A 14,847-nucleotide genomic window follows, 5' to 3' on the forward strand; every position below is an offset into this window, starting at 1 on the left:
TCTCTGTCTAGAGCGGTCCCCTCACCGGCCCATTCTCCAAGCTGGCCTTCCTGCCAACACATCGGTCTATGTTGGAGAAGATGCCCGCTTTGTCTGCAAAGTGTACAGCGACGCCCAACCTCATATCCAGTGGCTGAAGCACATCACTCAGAACGGCAGTCGCTACGGTCCCGACGGGCACCCTTATGTCAAAGTGCTTAAGGTACATCACGTCTTGTCTTGTCCTGATTGGATTCAAACTATTCCCCCTGTCTCAGCAGTGTCTCCCCATTGGCTGCAACAAACTGATCGTAATGTTCTCTTCTCAGGTCTTACAGTATCTATGGTGTTCCCTGTTTGTTCTGTTCTTCTCCTACTAAGCCGTTATCATGTTTGCGCATCACTCTGATTCTGGTGTTGATCTTGCCCTGTCATAATTTGCTGATTTCAGCGTTCAGGCATTAACAGCTCCAATGCGGAGGTGCTCAACCTCACCAACGTGACGCCGGAGGACGCTGGAGAGTATATCTGTAAAGTCTCCAATTATATAGGGGAAGCCAGCCAATCTGGTTGGCTGACTGTCATCCCAGGTAACCCAAAGACTTGACTGGCCTTCCCTCCTCTCCTGGTGTGGTTTCCTGGGCTTCAACTCTGACCTGCTATATTTGTGGCGGTCCTATTGGTGGTCTCTTGGTGATCCTGGGTCCTCACCACCGTCTCTTCCCTAATGCTGGACCTTTTTGTTGCAGCTGCTGAGACTGGCTCAGCCTTGAGCAGGGCTGCCTACCTCAACACTAAAATTGTCACAGCATACACATTTGTTTCTTATCTCTTGTCTTGTCTGCTGTGTCAATATATAGCGTATGTAGCAGTTCTCTCCGTGCTCTTTGTGTTTTTGTGTGCATGTACACGGCGGTCTAATGTAGCCATTAGACTGGCCTGTTGTTATTTTCCTTTGGTATGGCTATGGGATGTTTTACCAGGTTGTTTATTTGCCTTTAAATGTACATGTTTTACTGGTGTATTGGGTTCTCCATTGCTCTTTTATTCAACCCCCCCCCCCCCCTCACCTTGTTTCCTCCACACAACTGTAGATGGGAATTCAACGTTGGACAACAGCCTCTTATTTCTTTCTTGGTGTTTTGGGTCTCATTTTTTTTCTCCTCTCTCTGCCCTCCCCCCATCTTTCCTATGTAACCTTGCTTTACCCCCCTCTCCCCCCCGGCTCTTATCATCTACCCTCTCCTTCTTCTTTTCCACCTCCTCCTTCTTCCTCTCTCCAGACCGCGGGTGTAAACACCACAGATAAGGAGATAGAAGTTCTCTACTTGCCCAATGTAACATTTGAACATGCTGGGGAGTATACGTGCTTGGCGGGTAATTCTATTGGGATCTCCTTTCACACTGCTTGGTTGACGGTGCTTCCAGGTAACTAAATACACTGTTTAACTGTCCTTTCGATCAATTTTTTTCCCAACACCATGGTCCAATATATTTGGATTGTGTGAAGGCAAGTCTTCCCTCTGGAGTAGAAGTCACACACGCTCAAATATTCGATTACGCAGATAAACCCGCATGGTCGTAATCTGAGATAGTGTCATGCGAGAGCAACAAGGGGCATATATTCTTGAATATGATTTGGACTATAAAGCTGTTGAAAGCTCAAAGCAGATAAGAAGGTCGTTTGTAGACAAATTATTATAACTCGGGGACGGAAGTGGAGCTCCCAGAGCAGCTTGAGTGTCTCCAAACTCCAAAGGGAAGGGAGGATTTGCCTCCCACCTTCTCCTCTGTCACATCTCTCCTGCTCCTTTAAAAAAAAGCATATTTTTCTCTTGAGAATTTCAGACTTTTTTTTTTGTCACTAGGTCTCATTTATTTTATTCAGTTTTCCCCCCCGGCTCTGATAATTGCCTTTATTTGAGTCTTTATTTCTACTTGAAATAAAGTGAAAGTTAAAGCTCAATTTATGCATGAAAGTTGGCTTTACTTTCTGAATTATCAGAGCCCAAACTGAATTTATAAAACTAAAAATTCATGTAGATGAGTGTGCTGGGTGGTTTGTGTTCATTGATCAACTTTTGTCAGGCTGGTTCATTTGACTGCCACTTTACGGACCTGCAAACATTATCGTTATTTCTCTTTTCAATTTGGCCTGCTTCATAAGCACGCTATTACTCTTAACTGCATCCACCATCAGCGTCCCTCTCGGGTACCTTATATGTTTTTACCACCACGCGGATGGCGTGCAAGCTTAATTGGCTTCATATTGCAAAAGAACATGAGGGTTTATTCTTTGTGGCGTAGTCCATCACACATCCATGAATCCATGTCTTGCACTCTTTCATGTGTGAAATTAAGTGAGGCATGTGTTTTGTTTTTCTTGGTGTGCTATGCTCACATGGTACACTCGGCATGCTGGTACCTGGAGAAGAGAGATAGTTTAGTTAAGGAGTATCTGTGTCTGCATTTGTGTGTGTGTGTGTGTGCTGATTTGAATGGAGAACTATCTCTGTCTCACTGTCCTTCCTTTATTTGCATCAGCTGCAGAGAAAAACGTGGAGCCAATTTCTCCCGATTATGTGGAGATCGCAATTTACTGCGCAGGCGTCTTCCTCATCGCCTGCATGGTGGGCATCGTGGTGGTGTGCCGCATGAGGAACACAACCAAAAAGCCGGACTTTAGTGGCCAACCTGCAGTTCACAAACTGAGCAAACAGATTCCCCTGCGCCGCCAGGTAACAGAAAGTAGATAAAGAGTTCTATGACATCTAACACCTCTAGAGGAGCACACGAGACACGCAAACACAAAAATACTGCTTGCTTTAATAATTACAAAATAAAGATGCATGGTTGGTCAAATTTAAATACACAATGGAAATACACATTTAAAATCCACACGCTGAACCATGCATCGCCAATAATTTTTTTTTCAAAAGGCAAGTCTAATATAGTATATGAATGTTTATGTTTGAGTCATGCTTTTCCTTCAAGTAAAATGAAAAGGTACACAAATGATTGGATGCACCCTGCAGAGAGACGGAATCCCGTGTCGAGGTAAGGTGAGGGTGGAAAAAAAGAAAAAAGATGGAGAACAGAAGGCTGCTTATCGCACATTCTTCACTGTAAATCAACACAGATTCATATCTCTGGAGATAATACGGGAAGTTCTGAAATCAAGCGTACTAATATGATGAATGTTCAAACATTGCTGATAATATCAACACTTTCATAAAGCAACTCCTCTGGTGATGTCCAAGAGCTTTGTCTGTCTTTTGAACCCAGATAGTGGTGATCAGCCATTTTTTTTTGTACCCGTAGGTGTCAGCTGACTCCAGCGCTTCCATGAACTCCAACACGCCGCTTGTTCGCATCACCACACGGCGAAATTCTGCGCACGATGACCCCATCCCTGAGTACGACCTTCCTCAGGATCCGCGGTGGGAGTTTGCCAGAGACAGGTCAGCAGATTTGATCTGGATACAAGTCTTATTTATTAACCACTAAAGTTCAATAGCTTTTGTTCACTTAATTACGGCGGATGTTGTGATGTGACATTCATCTTGGTAATAGCCTTTATAATGGAAACTCAATAAAAGCGTAGCAGGCTTGTGCTCTGCAACAACTACAAACAAGAAGGTACAGTTTGCCTTCATAAATATTTGTATTTTATATTTTATTATAATAGAAAGGAGGCATTTTCCTCAAGCTGAATCAATGTCTGCAATGTCTGTGTATTTCTGTTTGGGCCTTTATACTGCTCTTGTCATCCACTGCCTGAGGGATCATGTCGGAATTGCAGAATGCTGTGGAATGCAAACATTTGCGGCTTGTGCGGAGAAAAAAAAAAAAAACATCAATTATGTGTGGCTGTAAGGACAGAATGGTGGCCATTGAGTGTGGCGAGCATGTGCGGACAGACAAGGGATTGTGTTACTGTGGCAGGCTGCTGGCCTCAGGTCCCGGACCTTTCTCGGTCTGCAGTGAGAGTTTACATAGCCAAGATACTGAAACTTAGGGGTGGGTTCAACACTTGTCAATCAAGAGTTGGAGAAATACAAACACAATCAATACTATATATGGCTGGCAGTGTAAGAGAAAAAATGCTTATCTTCTTTTCACAATTTTTTTTTTGCCCCCTACACGATATCACCTAAAAGTATGCGAAGGATACGTCCCTGTAACACAGTTTACATTCACAATATGGCATACTGAAGAGAGTTAATTACATTTCCATGTGGAACTGTAGTGAGGCCAGCCAGTGTGGCAGCACCTTGGCAGCAGTCCGCCTGTATGAGTTAATGCGTCTGGGCTGAGAGCGCTTGTGTAATGGCACAAGTAAGTACATATTAGCATGTGCCAAAGCATGGCAAACAGTTTAAAAGTGAGTGCCTACCTTGGGCTTTATCAGATTTTCCCCATGTCTATCTTTCTACTAACTAGCTTAACAGCAGTCAATGTGGCGATAAAGCACTCGCCTTCATTATCCGATTGAAGCGAGAGCTGGTGGAAAAAACCATTTTAGAAAATAAACAAAAGACAAAGCAAGCGGGAGTCCTCTCTTTTAGTCTCTCGCACACTTTGTTTTATTTATTAGGAGTGAACTGTCACATCATTAGATGGTGTCTGTTTTATTTCAGCTGCTAATCAGATCCCTGTCTGTGTTTTACTGTGTGCGGCTGCAGGTTGACCCTGGGCAAACCGCTCGGTGAGGGCTGTTTCGGCCAAGTTGTAATGGCAGAAGCTCTTGGCATTGATAAAGACAAACCCAAAGAGGCTGTAACTGTTGCTGTCAAGATGCTGAAAGGTAAGGAGGCACTATGGTTACAACTATAATCTATGATCTGACTACGGAAATGCCGTGTATACCACTTCACGCAATGTGGGTACATTTTTCATACGATACATGCTCCGGTCAGAGTTCATTTCAGGGCAATGTGGAGCCTAGGGGAGTCGTTATTATTCGTTATTGGTGGTTGCCGAATGACACCTATGGGGATGGTCGGGTCGGCTCGGTAAGGGTGAGGAGTGGTCACATAGCTGACCCCAGAGCAGCGGCTGGCCGGAGCTCATTCAGCACCCACACAAAGACGCGAGTCACACTGCTGTTATTAATGAAAGCGGACATAAGATCAGGTAAAGCGGCAGACTAACCTCGTCTATAGAAATGTGCTCGTGAAGCAGAGAAATGCAGGCAATGCCATTCTAGCGGTACGGATACAACCCGCTCTCCTATGAAAAGTGAGCTTGCGCAACAGATAATGAATCCAGATTGAGCATCTTTAAGTCATTCCTTTCTCCTCCTCCTGGCAAAGAAAAAGGTGCTCCTGTAGTCTGCATGAGGAGATCCCCTCAGTGTTGTAACTTTAGTCCACATTGTCTGTCATCTGCATTTAATCAAAGCAGTCCCAAACAAGGTGCCGTCTGACTGGCTGACAATGTGCTCCGAGTCAAGGGTTAGAAGGAAGGCAGGACGTGGGCGTGTTTGTTTTCCTCGTGCAACTTTCCATCATTCTTCTCTTTGCTTTTTAGATGACGCCACCGAAAAGGACTTGTCTGACCTGGTGTCAGAGATGGAAATGATGAAGATGATTGGTAAACATAAGAACATCATCAATCTCTTGGGGGCCTGCACGCAAGATGGTAAAGCAAAGAGAACACTCCATTTGTTACCATGTCTTGAGGAATATCTTTGTCTTGAATGCACTTAGGAAATGGCATTTAGCAAATGATTATTCAACAAGTAAATACAATCTTTCCTCCAATCCAGGGCCCCTGTATGTGATCGTGGAGTACGCCTCCAAAGGTAATCTTAGGGAGTACCTCCGAGCCCGCCGCCCCCCTGGAATGGAGTACTCCTACGACATTGCTCGCGTCTCTGACGAACAGCTCACTTTCAAAGATCTGGTCTCTTGCACTTATCAAGTGGCACGCGGCATGGAGTACCTTGCATCCCAAAAGGTAAGATGTTTGCCTAAAAAAAAAAAAAAAAGGCAAAACATCGGGTATATCAAATTATGTGTGTTATGTTGCTTTTGCTTTGGCCTGCGCATGTGAGTCACTGTGGGAGTTTTATCTTTTAAAAACATTGATGTCACCCCCCTCTATCCAACCCCTTCATTGTGTCTCATCTCATGACAAAGGCCCCTCTGTGTGGAGGAATTGTATTTTTTTTTTTTTTTTTTTTACAATAGTAGTGCAGCCATGTTGTCCAAAGACAGCCTCACGCTCTCGCTCACTGTTGGAATGCGACACTCACTCAACACACACACACACATGCATGCGCACATTCTTGCACATGCGTGATCTACAGATCTGGGGCCAGAATCCAAACTTTTCAGACACCTTTTAAATTGCAGTGATTGTCGTGTGATGTTATTCAGGGTAGTGCTACCTTTTGTCCAGGAGATTTCAGAGTGTATTTGTAGAGTGATGTAAATGTTTTATTCTTCTCTTGCCCTCATTTTTTCCACTTTGTACCCCCCCTCCTCCTCCATTTCTCACTCTCTCCATCCTAGTGTATACACAGAGACCTGGCAGCCAGGAATGTCCTGGTCACAGAGAGCAACGTCATGAAGATCGCTGACTTTGGTTTGGCCCGCGATGTCCATAACATCGACTACTATAAAAAGACAACCAATGTGAGTCATAGACCTGCATGTTGCGCACATGGCATCGTGCCCTTTGAGGGACTGGGGCAGTCTGTGATTTATTTACCCATCTTTCAAATTCACTCTCTTCCCTCATCTTTCTTTTTCACTCTTTTCTTGGATTTGTGTCTTGGCAGAAGCCGCGGGTTCCCAGGCAGCCTGTGAATGTCGGGATTCTGTAGACTGCCTTGTTTATCCAGATCCCTTCTTTGGTTTCATAGACATTTATACAATTAGCTCGAAAGAGAGACTCAGTGAGAGGGGCAGCAGTTTAAACATAATTGACAACTCCATAGCGTCCCAGTGGTGTCTTTCTTTCCCACCGCAGAGCCGCCCAGTCGGTCCGCACGCCTTCATTTAGTATGCATGCTTGCCTTTTTATCCCATGCACAATCATGCTGAGAAAAACAACAGTATGCAGTGATGTTGAGATTAATGATGATTATGACAATGGGAGCCGTGACAGTAATGACGATCACATATGTTACATGGAGATAGAGCTGCCATTGTTAGGCCGCTTGGGTTTAATCCGTATTTATTTCGTCAGAATACAGTATAGATTTTTTTCGTGTGTAATAATTTTATTATCTACATGTGGCTGTCATGTAATATTAGAGTACAGCTATATCAGGATGCATTGTTTGCTCTCTTTTAAGCAACCGTTCTTATTAGGTTTTGACAATAGTTATATTTTGAACAATGAGAGAACAGCCAATGTTGAAATGTGTTTAAAGCATGCTGGAGGGGTAAATCTATATTCATTTTTTTCTCAAATTATCTTTCTATTGAGAATTGTCAGATATTACACGTGGGTGCTCCTGGCATAAATGGGGGTTCACTTTTATCTGTTGTTTGCAAAGACATATGGAAGTGTTCACCAAACAGCTTGATTGTGGCTGGCTCTTCAGCTTTGCCTTCCAGTCAGTTCTTTAATTGCACAAAGAGCGATACGGGGCATTATCCAAGACATGTTCATCAGCTCTATTGCCTGAAAAGTTTAAATGTACCCCTGGGAATGACTTTTCCGAGACACTTGTCTTCCCGCCTCTCTTGCATCACCCAGTGGGGAAATAAGACAAAATTCTGATCACAGCAGAAATAAAAGTTGATCTTTTTTTTTTTTTTGACTGTTCACTTTTTTTTTCCCGTCTACAGGGTCGTCTTCCTGTCAAATGGATGGCTCCCGAAGCGCTTTTTGACCGGGTCTACACTCATCAGAGTGATGTGTAAGTAAATCCTACCAATAAAATATACCTAACCCCATCAGACAATTCCGATCTTTCTACAATCTGTCATCCACACAGCTGCAGGGTTATAGATGGAGGCTTGTTTGAGGTGTTTGTTGGGTGGAGCGCTCACTGCCTATAGGGGTCCGATGCTGGCCTGTTTGTGGCAAAAGTGAGGATTTCACGCTAGACTTGTAGCCAATGCCGTGTTACTAATCTGAGCAGCTTCAAAGGGGCCTGGAAGGAGCCCAGAACCCAGCAGTACCTACTCCCCCACTGATTCGCATTTTGCTTCGTCGTCCCAGCTCAGATCAGAAGCCCCTCCTCTATTTGGGCCCCCACACTCGTCTAAGTGCAACAAAGCTGCAGCCTGCATCCCAGTCCTCTTCCTGCTCAAGCCCCCTGTCTTCCTTTCACTTTGAACTCAGGGCTCATCGTTTTGAAGATGCTCTAAATAATCCCTCCCACCATCTTTCACCCACACCATTCTTATTTTTATTCATCTGGTATGTGAATTGCTGACCCGTCGCTGTCTCCATCTTTTTTTTTTTTTAAGTTCAAGAGCACTCATTCTAAAAAGAGAACAAAGGGAAAGCATTACTCCCCTTTTGGTGTTTGAGTCGTATGCGACCTGACAGCGTCGTTTGAAGTTTCTGCACCAGACCCAGGCGGCAGAGGGTGAATTTGGAAATTAGGTAAAAGCTGACCTCGAGAAAAAGAGATTTTGCATCCACATGCCTTTGTGTGTCTTTGACACATGCACTAGTAGCAATCTCAACACGAAGCCGTTCCAGGTAGCTTTGGGATTGGAATAATCTCTTTTCAGTCCACATCTGGAAGTGTTTATCTATGTGTGCGCGTGCACGCCTGTAAATAATAGCTGCATGTACACATGATGCCATTCATGTTCCACAGAGCAGCACCAATCAATCATAACAGCAGAGGACATAGGAGTACAGGTAGTCCGCTCACGGCTAATTACATTTCATCACTCAGTTTTAGTAATTGATTGTTCCATCACATAACATGAAAACAAGTGTGTGTGTGTGGGGGGGGGGGGGGACTGTTTAATTCAACACCAACAGCAGGCACAGGCAATCCTCAAATGACATCAGATTAAATGAATACATGAATTACAATGGAAGTCATCCCTTGTTGATGTAGGCTGCTGTAGCTCAATGCCAGAAAGATGACTTCATGGTCACAGTTCTTGCTAAAAGGCAGATTGAATCAGATTAAAACCAACGTTTGCAGGTTATCAAGATCCCAAAAGTAATGGGTCAACAGGCATTTTACATTTGAAGAATCTCATGACAAGCCACCAAAAAAGTGTATATACTGAAATAAAAATGATCAGTAGTGACAATGGAAGGCCAATTTAGTACTTTTCTGCCTGTCACTGGCAAAGATAAACACAAGACACAGATGCATTATGTTTAATTATTGATAATACTAGTTTTTGAAGCAATTAAATGAAATTAGATTCCCACATTTGATTGGAACGCACAGATGTAGTGTATCTGTCGCTTACAGAATTGTATGCCAATTGATTAGTTTTCTGTTGTCGGCTGGAAAATATGCAAGGTGAACTTAAAGGTCTTACTGGTGCGTATGCTTGTTTGTTGAGTTAAGGATGGACGCACATGGATACGGACATGCACAGGAAACGGGGTGACACTGTGCTGAGAGGCATTTACAAAGTAGTCCAGAAAGGAGAGACAAGTGTGTCAACAAGAAAGACCAGCATGAAGCTGGTACGGCTTGTGTAAACAGATGGAAGAAACTGATATATCGGCAGTCCCGCTCGCCTGTGCCTTTCTTGATGCCGCCAGCACCTAGATAAATACACATCTGCATTTCTAAGCACGCTGAAAGACTGATTTTATGTAGGTACACTGTCTAAACTTGCCCCACATCAACAATTGTGAATTGTGAACTTCTTGATATTTACAACAGGAAAGGCATTAATAGTTAATCAAAAGCTCAATTGCCCTTTTCCTCATTCCTCTGCCATTTGGGAGGCCCAGTTTGTTTTGGTGCTAAGTGACTCGACAATGCTAGTCTGTATAATTTTCACGGCAGGCACAAAAGCCATTGTTGAGACCAAGGCCCTGGAGTGGCACTGGGAGTGGGTTGGTGTCAAAAGATGCCAGACGGACGGCATTGACACTAGAAACATGCATATTTAAATTGAAACGTGTCTCAGAAGATGTTCAAAAAGGTTGCTGAATTTTTCAAAATAATTTTAACCCATTTTCAAGCACTTCTTTTTATCATCATGGTCATACATTTATACCATTTTCACTTTCAGCTCTCTGGGAATCCCTGGCTCTAAAAATGAGTTTGACACCCTTGATTCTAAAATAACATCGGCGTAGAATGTGCCTTTGTTTCCGAGTTCAAAACTCTCTGGCAAATTCTTTGGCATTGTCCAACGCTTCAGGTAAATCTTGTGTGCCGCAGTTGTTTATTGTGCCTGTGTTGTTCTTCCTTAACAGGTGGTCATTTGGGGTGCTTATGTGGGAGATCTTCACCTTAGGGGGCTCTCCGTACCCTGGCATCCCAGTGGAAGAGCTCTTCAAGCTGCTCAAAGAGGGCCATCGCATGGACAAGCCCGGCAACTGCACCAATGAGCTGTAAGCCTCGATCGTTCACATGTCCGAATAGAAACGAGCACATTGGCCCTCTTATGATGTCCCATCAGATCCATGACTTGGGGCCTACTCCGTCTCCCCGGGTCCATTCTGTCAGTGTGCTCTGTCACACAGCTGACATTGGCTGCTATCAGTGTCTGTCTTTCACTCACAACACAATAGCACCGCTTTGTACGGCTAGCTGGAAATTGCTAGAGTGAAAGCAAAGGCAGGGTACAGAAATCATTTATGTTTCAGCAACCTTTTTACTGTCCTTTACGTTGGTTGGTGAAAGCCCATAAGTCTGATACGTTACATTGAGTGGCGGATTTTGAAACAAAAAGAGATGGGGAAGAAAATAATCATTGAGGCAATGATATCTTCAAATTGTTTTCGGGTTTCACCCGCTTCATTGAATACACCAACTTTGACTTTGTGTTTCTCAGCTATATGATGATGAAAGACTGCTGGCACGCCATCTCATCCCATCGACCAACCTTCAAGCAGCTTGTTGAGGATCTGGATCGCATTCTCACCCTCAGCACCAACGAGGTTAGTGCAGCATCAGTGGTTTTCCACAAAGTTCCTGGAATAATTCAGGGTGGTTTGAAACTGCACAGCGCTAATGTTATGGTTTCCTGGCAAATGGAAGTTGACCTTTTGTCAAAATAAAATGGAATAATATGATACGTTCCTACACAGCGTAACATGAGTTCTGATCCAAGTCAAACCGTTCTCTCGCCAGTGCATGCGAGGTTCAGCAAAATCTTTCTGAAAGCATAACCCGGCTACAAAGTATTAATCATGACACCCACCACCACACGCACACACAAAAATTGTCGACATGATTTGATCCAGGCCCGCCAAGACCCCGTCGACACGCACACATAAGAATTGTCTACATTCTTTGATCCAGGCCCACCAAGGCCCCGTAAATTTGACTGATCTTCATGACCATGCATCCTATAGCGAAAACCATTCCCTTCTCTGTCTTTTGTGGTATCTGCTAGCTGAGCAGAGGAGATGGAAAGCTGTCAAAACTAATCTCAGCGCTGGAACTCCATGAATTGAAGCCAAAAAAGCCTAACTTTCATTTTGAACTTTTGAAACGTAATAAACCCCCCACCCCCACCCACTTTGCTTTCTGCCCTAAACCATTGGCAGATGTGGAGGTCTTTTGGAATGCGAGCCTTCTCTTTTTGAGCTAAGAAAATGTAAGCCAGCGTTCTTTTCTAGAAAACCACAATAAATCGTCGCTCTCAAAAGCAGACCCAGAAACCGTTGTGGAAAAACAAGGAACACACAACCTTTTCACAACTAAATGAAGAGCTCTTTTCCAATAATGCTATTTCAAATTGAAATGTATGCATCATTTGGCCACATAAACATGTTAAAAAATAATTGAGTACAATGCAATAAGGTTTCGGTGGGGCGCTGGTTCGCACATTCGGCTGGCTCACAGCGCAGGGTGCGGGTTCGATTCCCTTTCTGGAGTTTGCATGTTCTCCCCGTGCCTGCATGGGTTTTCCCCTGGAACTCTGGTTTCCCCCCACTTCCCAAAACATGTGGGTAGGCCGATTGAGCATTCCAAATTGCCCGTAGGTGTAAGTGTGAGTGTGGATGGTTGTATGTCTCTGTGTGCCCTGCGATTGGCTGGCAACCAGTTCAGCACGCCCGCAACCCCTATGGGGACAACCGGTATAGAAAATGGATGGATGGACAATAAGGTATAATTTTAGGGAGCATTGGATTATGTTTGCAATAGGTCTTGAAAACACATTGATAGGTATATACAGCACAGTTGTCATTTTGCAATGACATTCTGACATAAATGTGTCCAAATCAAATGCTATTATAATTGACTTTACTGTTCAGAAACACACCTTGAGGTTTTTGGTCATTAAGCAGGTACAAAAGGAATCTTAAACGCGTTGAGCCAATATTTGCCCCAATTTATGAGTCGTCACTTGCTGTGTAGGTCACATCCAACTCAAAAATACGACACTAACTTCATCTAATGAATCCTGTCTAATTTTTTAAAATATTTTATTCCATCACATTACTGTTTTACCAAATTGAGTATCTCCCTCTTTGTCCCTTTTGTAAAATAACAATGTCCCAACGTCTTTGTCTACAGGAGTATCTGGACCTGTGTACCCCCACAGAGCAGTATTCTCCAATCTTCCCCGACACTCGCAGCTCCTGCTCCTCTGGCGATGACTCTGTCTTCTCACCCGAGCCCTTACCGGATGAGCCGTGTCTCCCCAAGTATCAGCACATCAATGGCAATGTCAAAACATGAGCTCCCCGCCTGAAAACCCAATTCCCACCCAGCAAAGACACCTTTTCTGAAATTCTTCCAGCTTTCTAGCCTGACCCATTTTGTCCACTCTTCTGGCTTCTGGCTGACTTATGGACCCTTGTGGGACCAGGCTGGCAGCAACGCCGTTGCACTGCCAATTGCATGCACTACATCCGACGTGACCCCGTGTCTTAAGAAGAGGATAGGGGCCCGACACAAGCTGAGCTTTTTTTTTTTAGAATGGATTAGGTGACATTCTCCAGGGCCCTTATTTCTCGTTTTTCACACTAACAGAGACATCTTTAAATATATATATGTACACAGAGGTTTGGTATGTACAATTTTTGGAGACCCCAATTCCAGTGGCTGGCATTCCAAGACGTTTATTTACTCCAGGAGGAATGTATGGACCAATATAAACTTTAAGAAGAGGAGTAAAAATAGGAAAAGGACCAAGATTTGACTAACAAATGCGAGGAAGAGGAGAGCACACGTAGAAACTGCTTTCCTGTTTATTTTGTAATATTGATGCCTTTCTTTTTCACTTCTCTTTTCCAATTATTCTAGAGAAAAAAAATACACTATAATGTGTAGTTCTGGGTATATTTGTAAATATCTTCAAATATGTATAAATATATATTATATATTTACATTGAATTATTTTTTGTATGGACTCAAAAATAAAAAGGTACTTACCCCACCTCACACCACTCCCCTCCACCCAACTTGGAGCAATAGGCAGGTTTGCACATAGCCTCAACTCACAAAATACACACAAACACAATCACACACACACAAACCTAAAAAAAAAAGAAAAAAAAAGAAAACCTGTCTCACACTCAGTAGTAACACATGGTTAAGTATTGGCTTTCAGGGACTGAGGTTGCATGTTAATTTATTGACTTGTGATGTTTGTATTAATGAGTAAGTCTGGAGAAAGAACAAACTCAATATGATGTTATTAATAATGAAGATAATATCTAAGTAATCCTTGAAATGTATGGTAATTTAAAAATGATCTCTCTGCAGTAATGGGGATAAATGGCTTCTTTTTAGTGGGTTTGACAGAACCATGTTTTCTAAGTTTTATATATATGAATGTGAATATTAAGTTAAATTTTTGAAAATTTGTACATTTTATAGCAAGCTAATTCTTTTTTTATGTAGACCTTGATGGCATTCTCTATCCAGACCTTTAAGCCTTTCTTAGCTTTACTTTAGGAAGTGAAGTTTTTTTTTTCTGAATTGACTGCTCCAAGTGTAAAGACACACTAATTATCCGCTGCATTTTTTTTTTAGATTCAACCTAGAGCCCAACTTACCTTGACACAATCAAACACTTAAGAAGTATAAAATCAATGTGGTTTTATTTTCTTTTGGACCAACATTAAGCTGTTCTGTTGCAGATGTACCTGTCACATTTGCAAATAAATAATTAAAACCGCATCCACCTTTGACTGTGTATTTGTTTGTACCAATACAGCTATTCAAAAACCTGTGATGATTTCAGAAGTCACTTTAGTGATTTTGTTTGATATTTGATAATTAGAGAGTGGCAGAGGATGATATCTATGTTTAAAAAAATTATAAAACATTTTATAATAGCAGTAATAATAATAACAGCATTTTGATGTATTCTATCTGTGATTAAAAATAAATAATTAAAGAAAAGCCCAAAAAATATCAACATCTTGTGCATGGGACAAAGCTACACATTTTACTTGTGTGCTTTGATTCTCTTCTTACATACACAATGGAAGGGAATTTCCTCCACTCTTTAGCTTCTGGCCAAACTGTAAGGATGGCTTGTTTTTCTGTATCCCGACTACTTTTCTTAATGGAATGAGACTTATCTTAAAATGTGAATCTTACGTAAATGATCTTTTAGGGTGAGTCTCATGATTTAATGAAAATCACAGCACAACAAAATAGTCAATATAATCAGGTTGGAGGGGAAATCTATGCAAGTGGTCAAAGCAATTCCATTAATGAAGACAGAACTCATCGTGTAACTGTGTCCTAATCTGCCATCAGACACAGATCATTTGATTAGCTGA

At 42.6% G+C, this 14,847-nt stretch overlaps 1 protein-coding gene across 6 annotated transcripts in view; it reads left to right on the forward strand.

The window, feature by feature from the left end:
* fgfr2 (fibroblast growth factor receptor 2) overlaps nucleotides 1-14,240 on the forward strand; it is a 30,525-nt gene extending 16,285 nt beyond the window's left edge. For 3 of the 6 annotated variants that reach the window (XM_085921346.1, XM_085921350.1, XM_085921351.1), the window contains 12 exons: nucleotides 12-202; nucleotides 1,263-1,407; nucleotides 2,524-2,723; nucleotides 3,301-3,440; nucleotides 4,665-4,786; nucleotides 5,512-5,622; nucleotides 5,750-5,940; nucleotides 6,498-6,620; nucleotides 7,785-7,855; nucleotides 10,354-10,491; nucleotides 10,935-11,040; nucleotides 12,626-14,240. In XM_085921346.1, coding sequence (XP_085777472.1) covers nucleotides 12-202; nucleotides 1,263-1,407; nucleotides 2,524-2,723; nucleotides 3,301-3,440; nucleotides 4,665-4,786; nucleotides 5,512-5,622; nucleotides 5,750-5,940; nucleotides 6,498-6,620; nucleotides 7,785-7,855; nucleotides 10,354-10,491; nucleotides 10,935-11,040; nucleotides 12,626-12,790 — 1,703 coding nt within the window. In that variant the 3' untranslated portion in view covers nucleotides 12,791-14,240. Of the gene's footprint in view, nucleotides 1-11; nucleotides 203-430; nucleotides 570-1,262; nucleotides 1,408-2,523; nucleotides 2,724-3,300; nucleotides 3,441-4,664; nucleotides 4,787-5,511; nucleotides 5,623-5,749; nucleotides 5,941-6,497; nucleotides 6,621-7,784; nucleotides 7,856-10,353; nucleotides 10,492-10,934; nucleotides 11,041-12,625 lie in introns of all 6 variants that reach the window. The other 3 variants (XM_085921348.1, XM_085921349.1, XM_085921347.1) reach the window with 3 other exon arrangements.
* Nucleotides 14,241-14,847: the final 607 nt, after the last annotated feature.

The sequence above is a fragment of the Syngnathus leptorhynchus genome, chromosome 10 (genome assembly GCF_054491065.1).
Source record: "Syngnathus leptorhynchus isolate UIUO chromosome 10, UIUO_Slep, whole genome shotgun sequence".
NCBI classification, from domain to species: Eukaryota; Metazoa; Chordata; class Actinopteri; order Syngnathiformes; family Syngnathidae; genus Syngnathus; species Syngnathus leptorhynchus.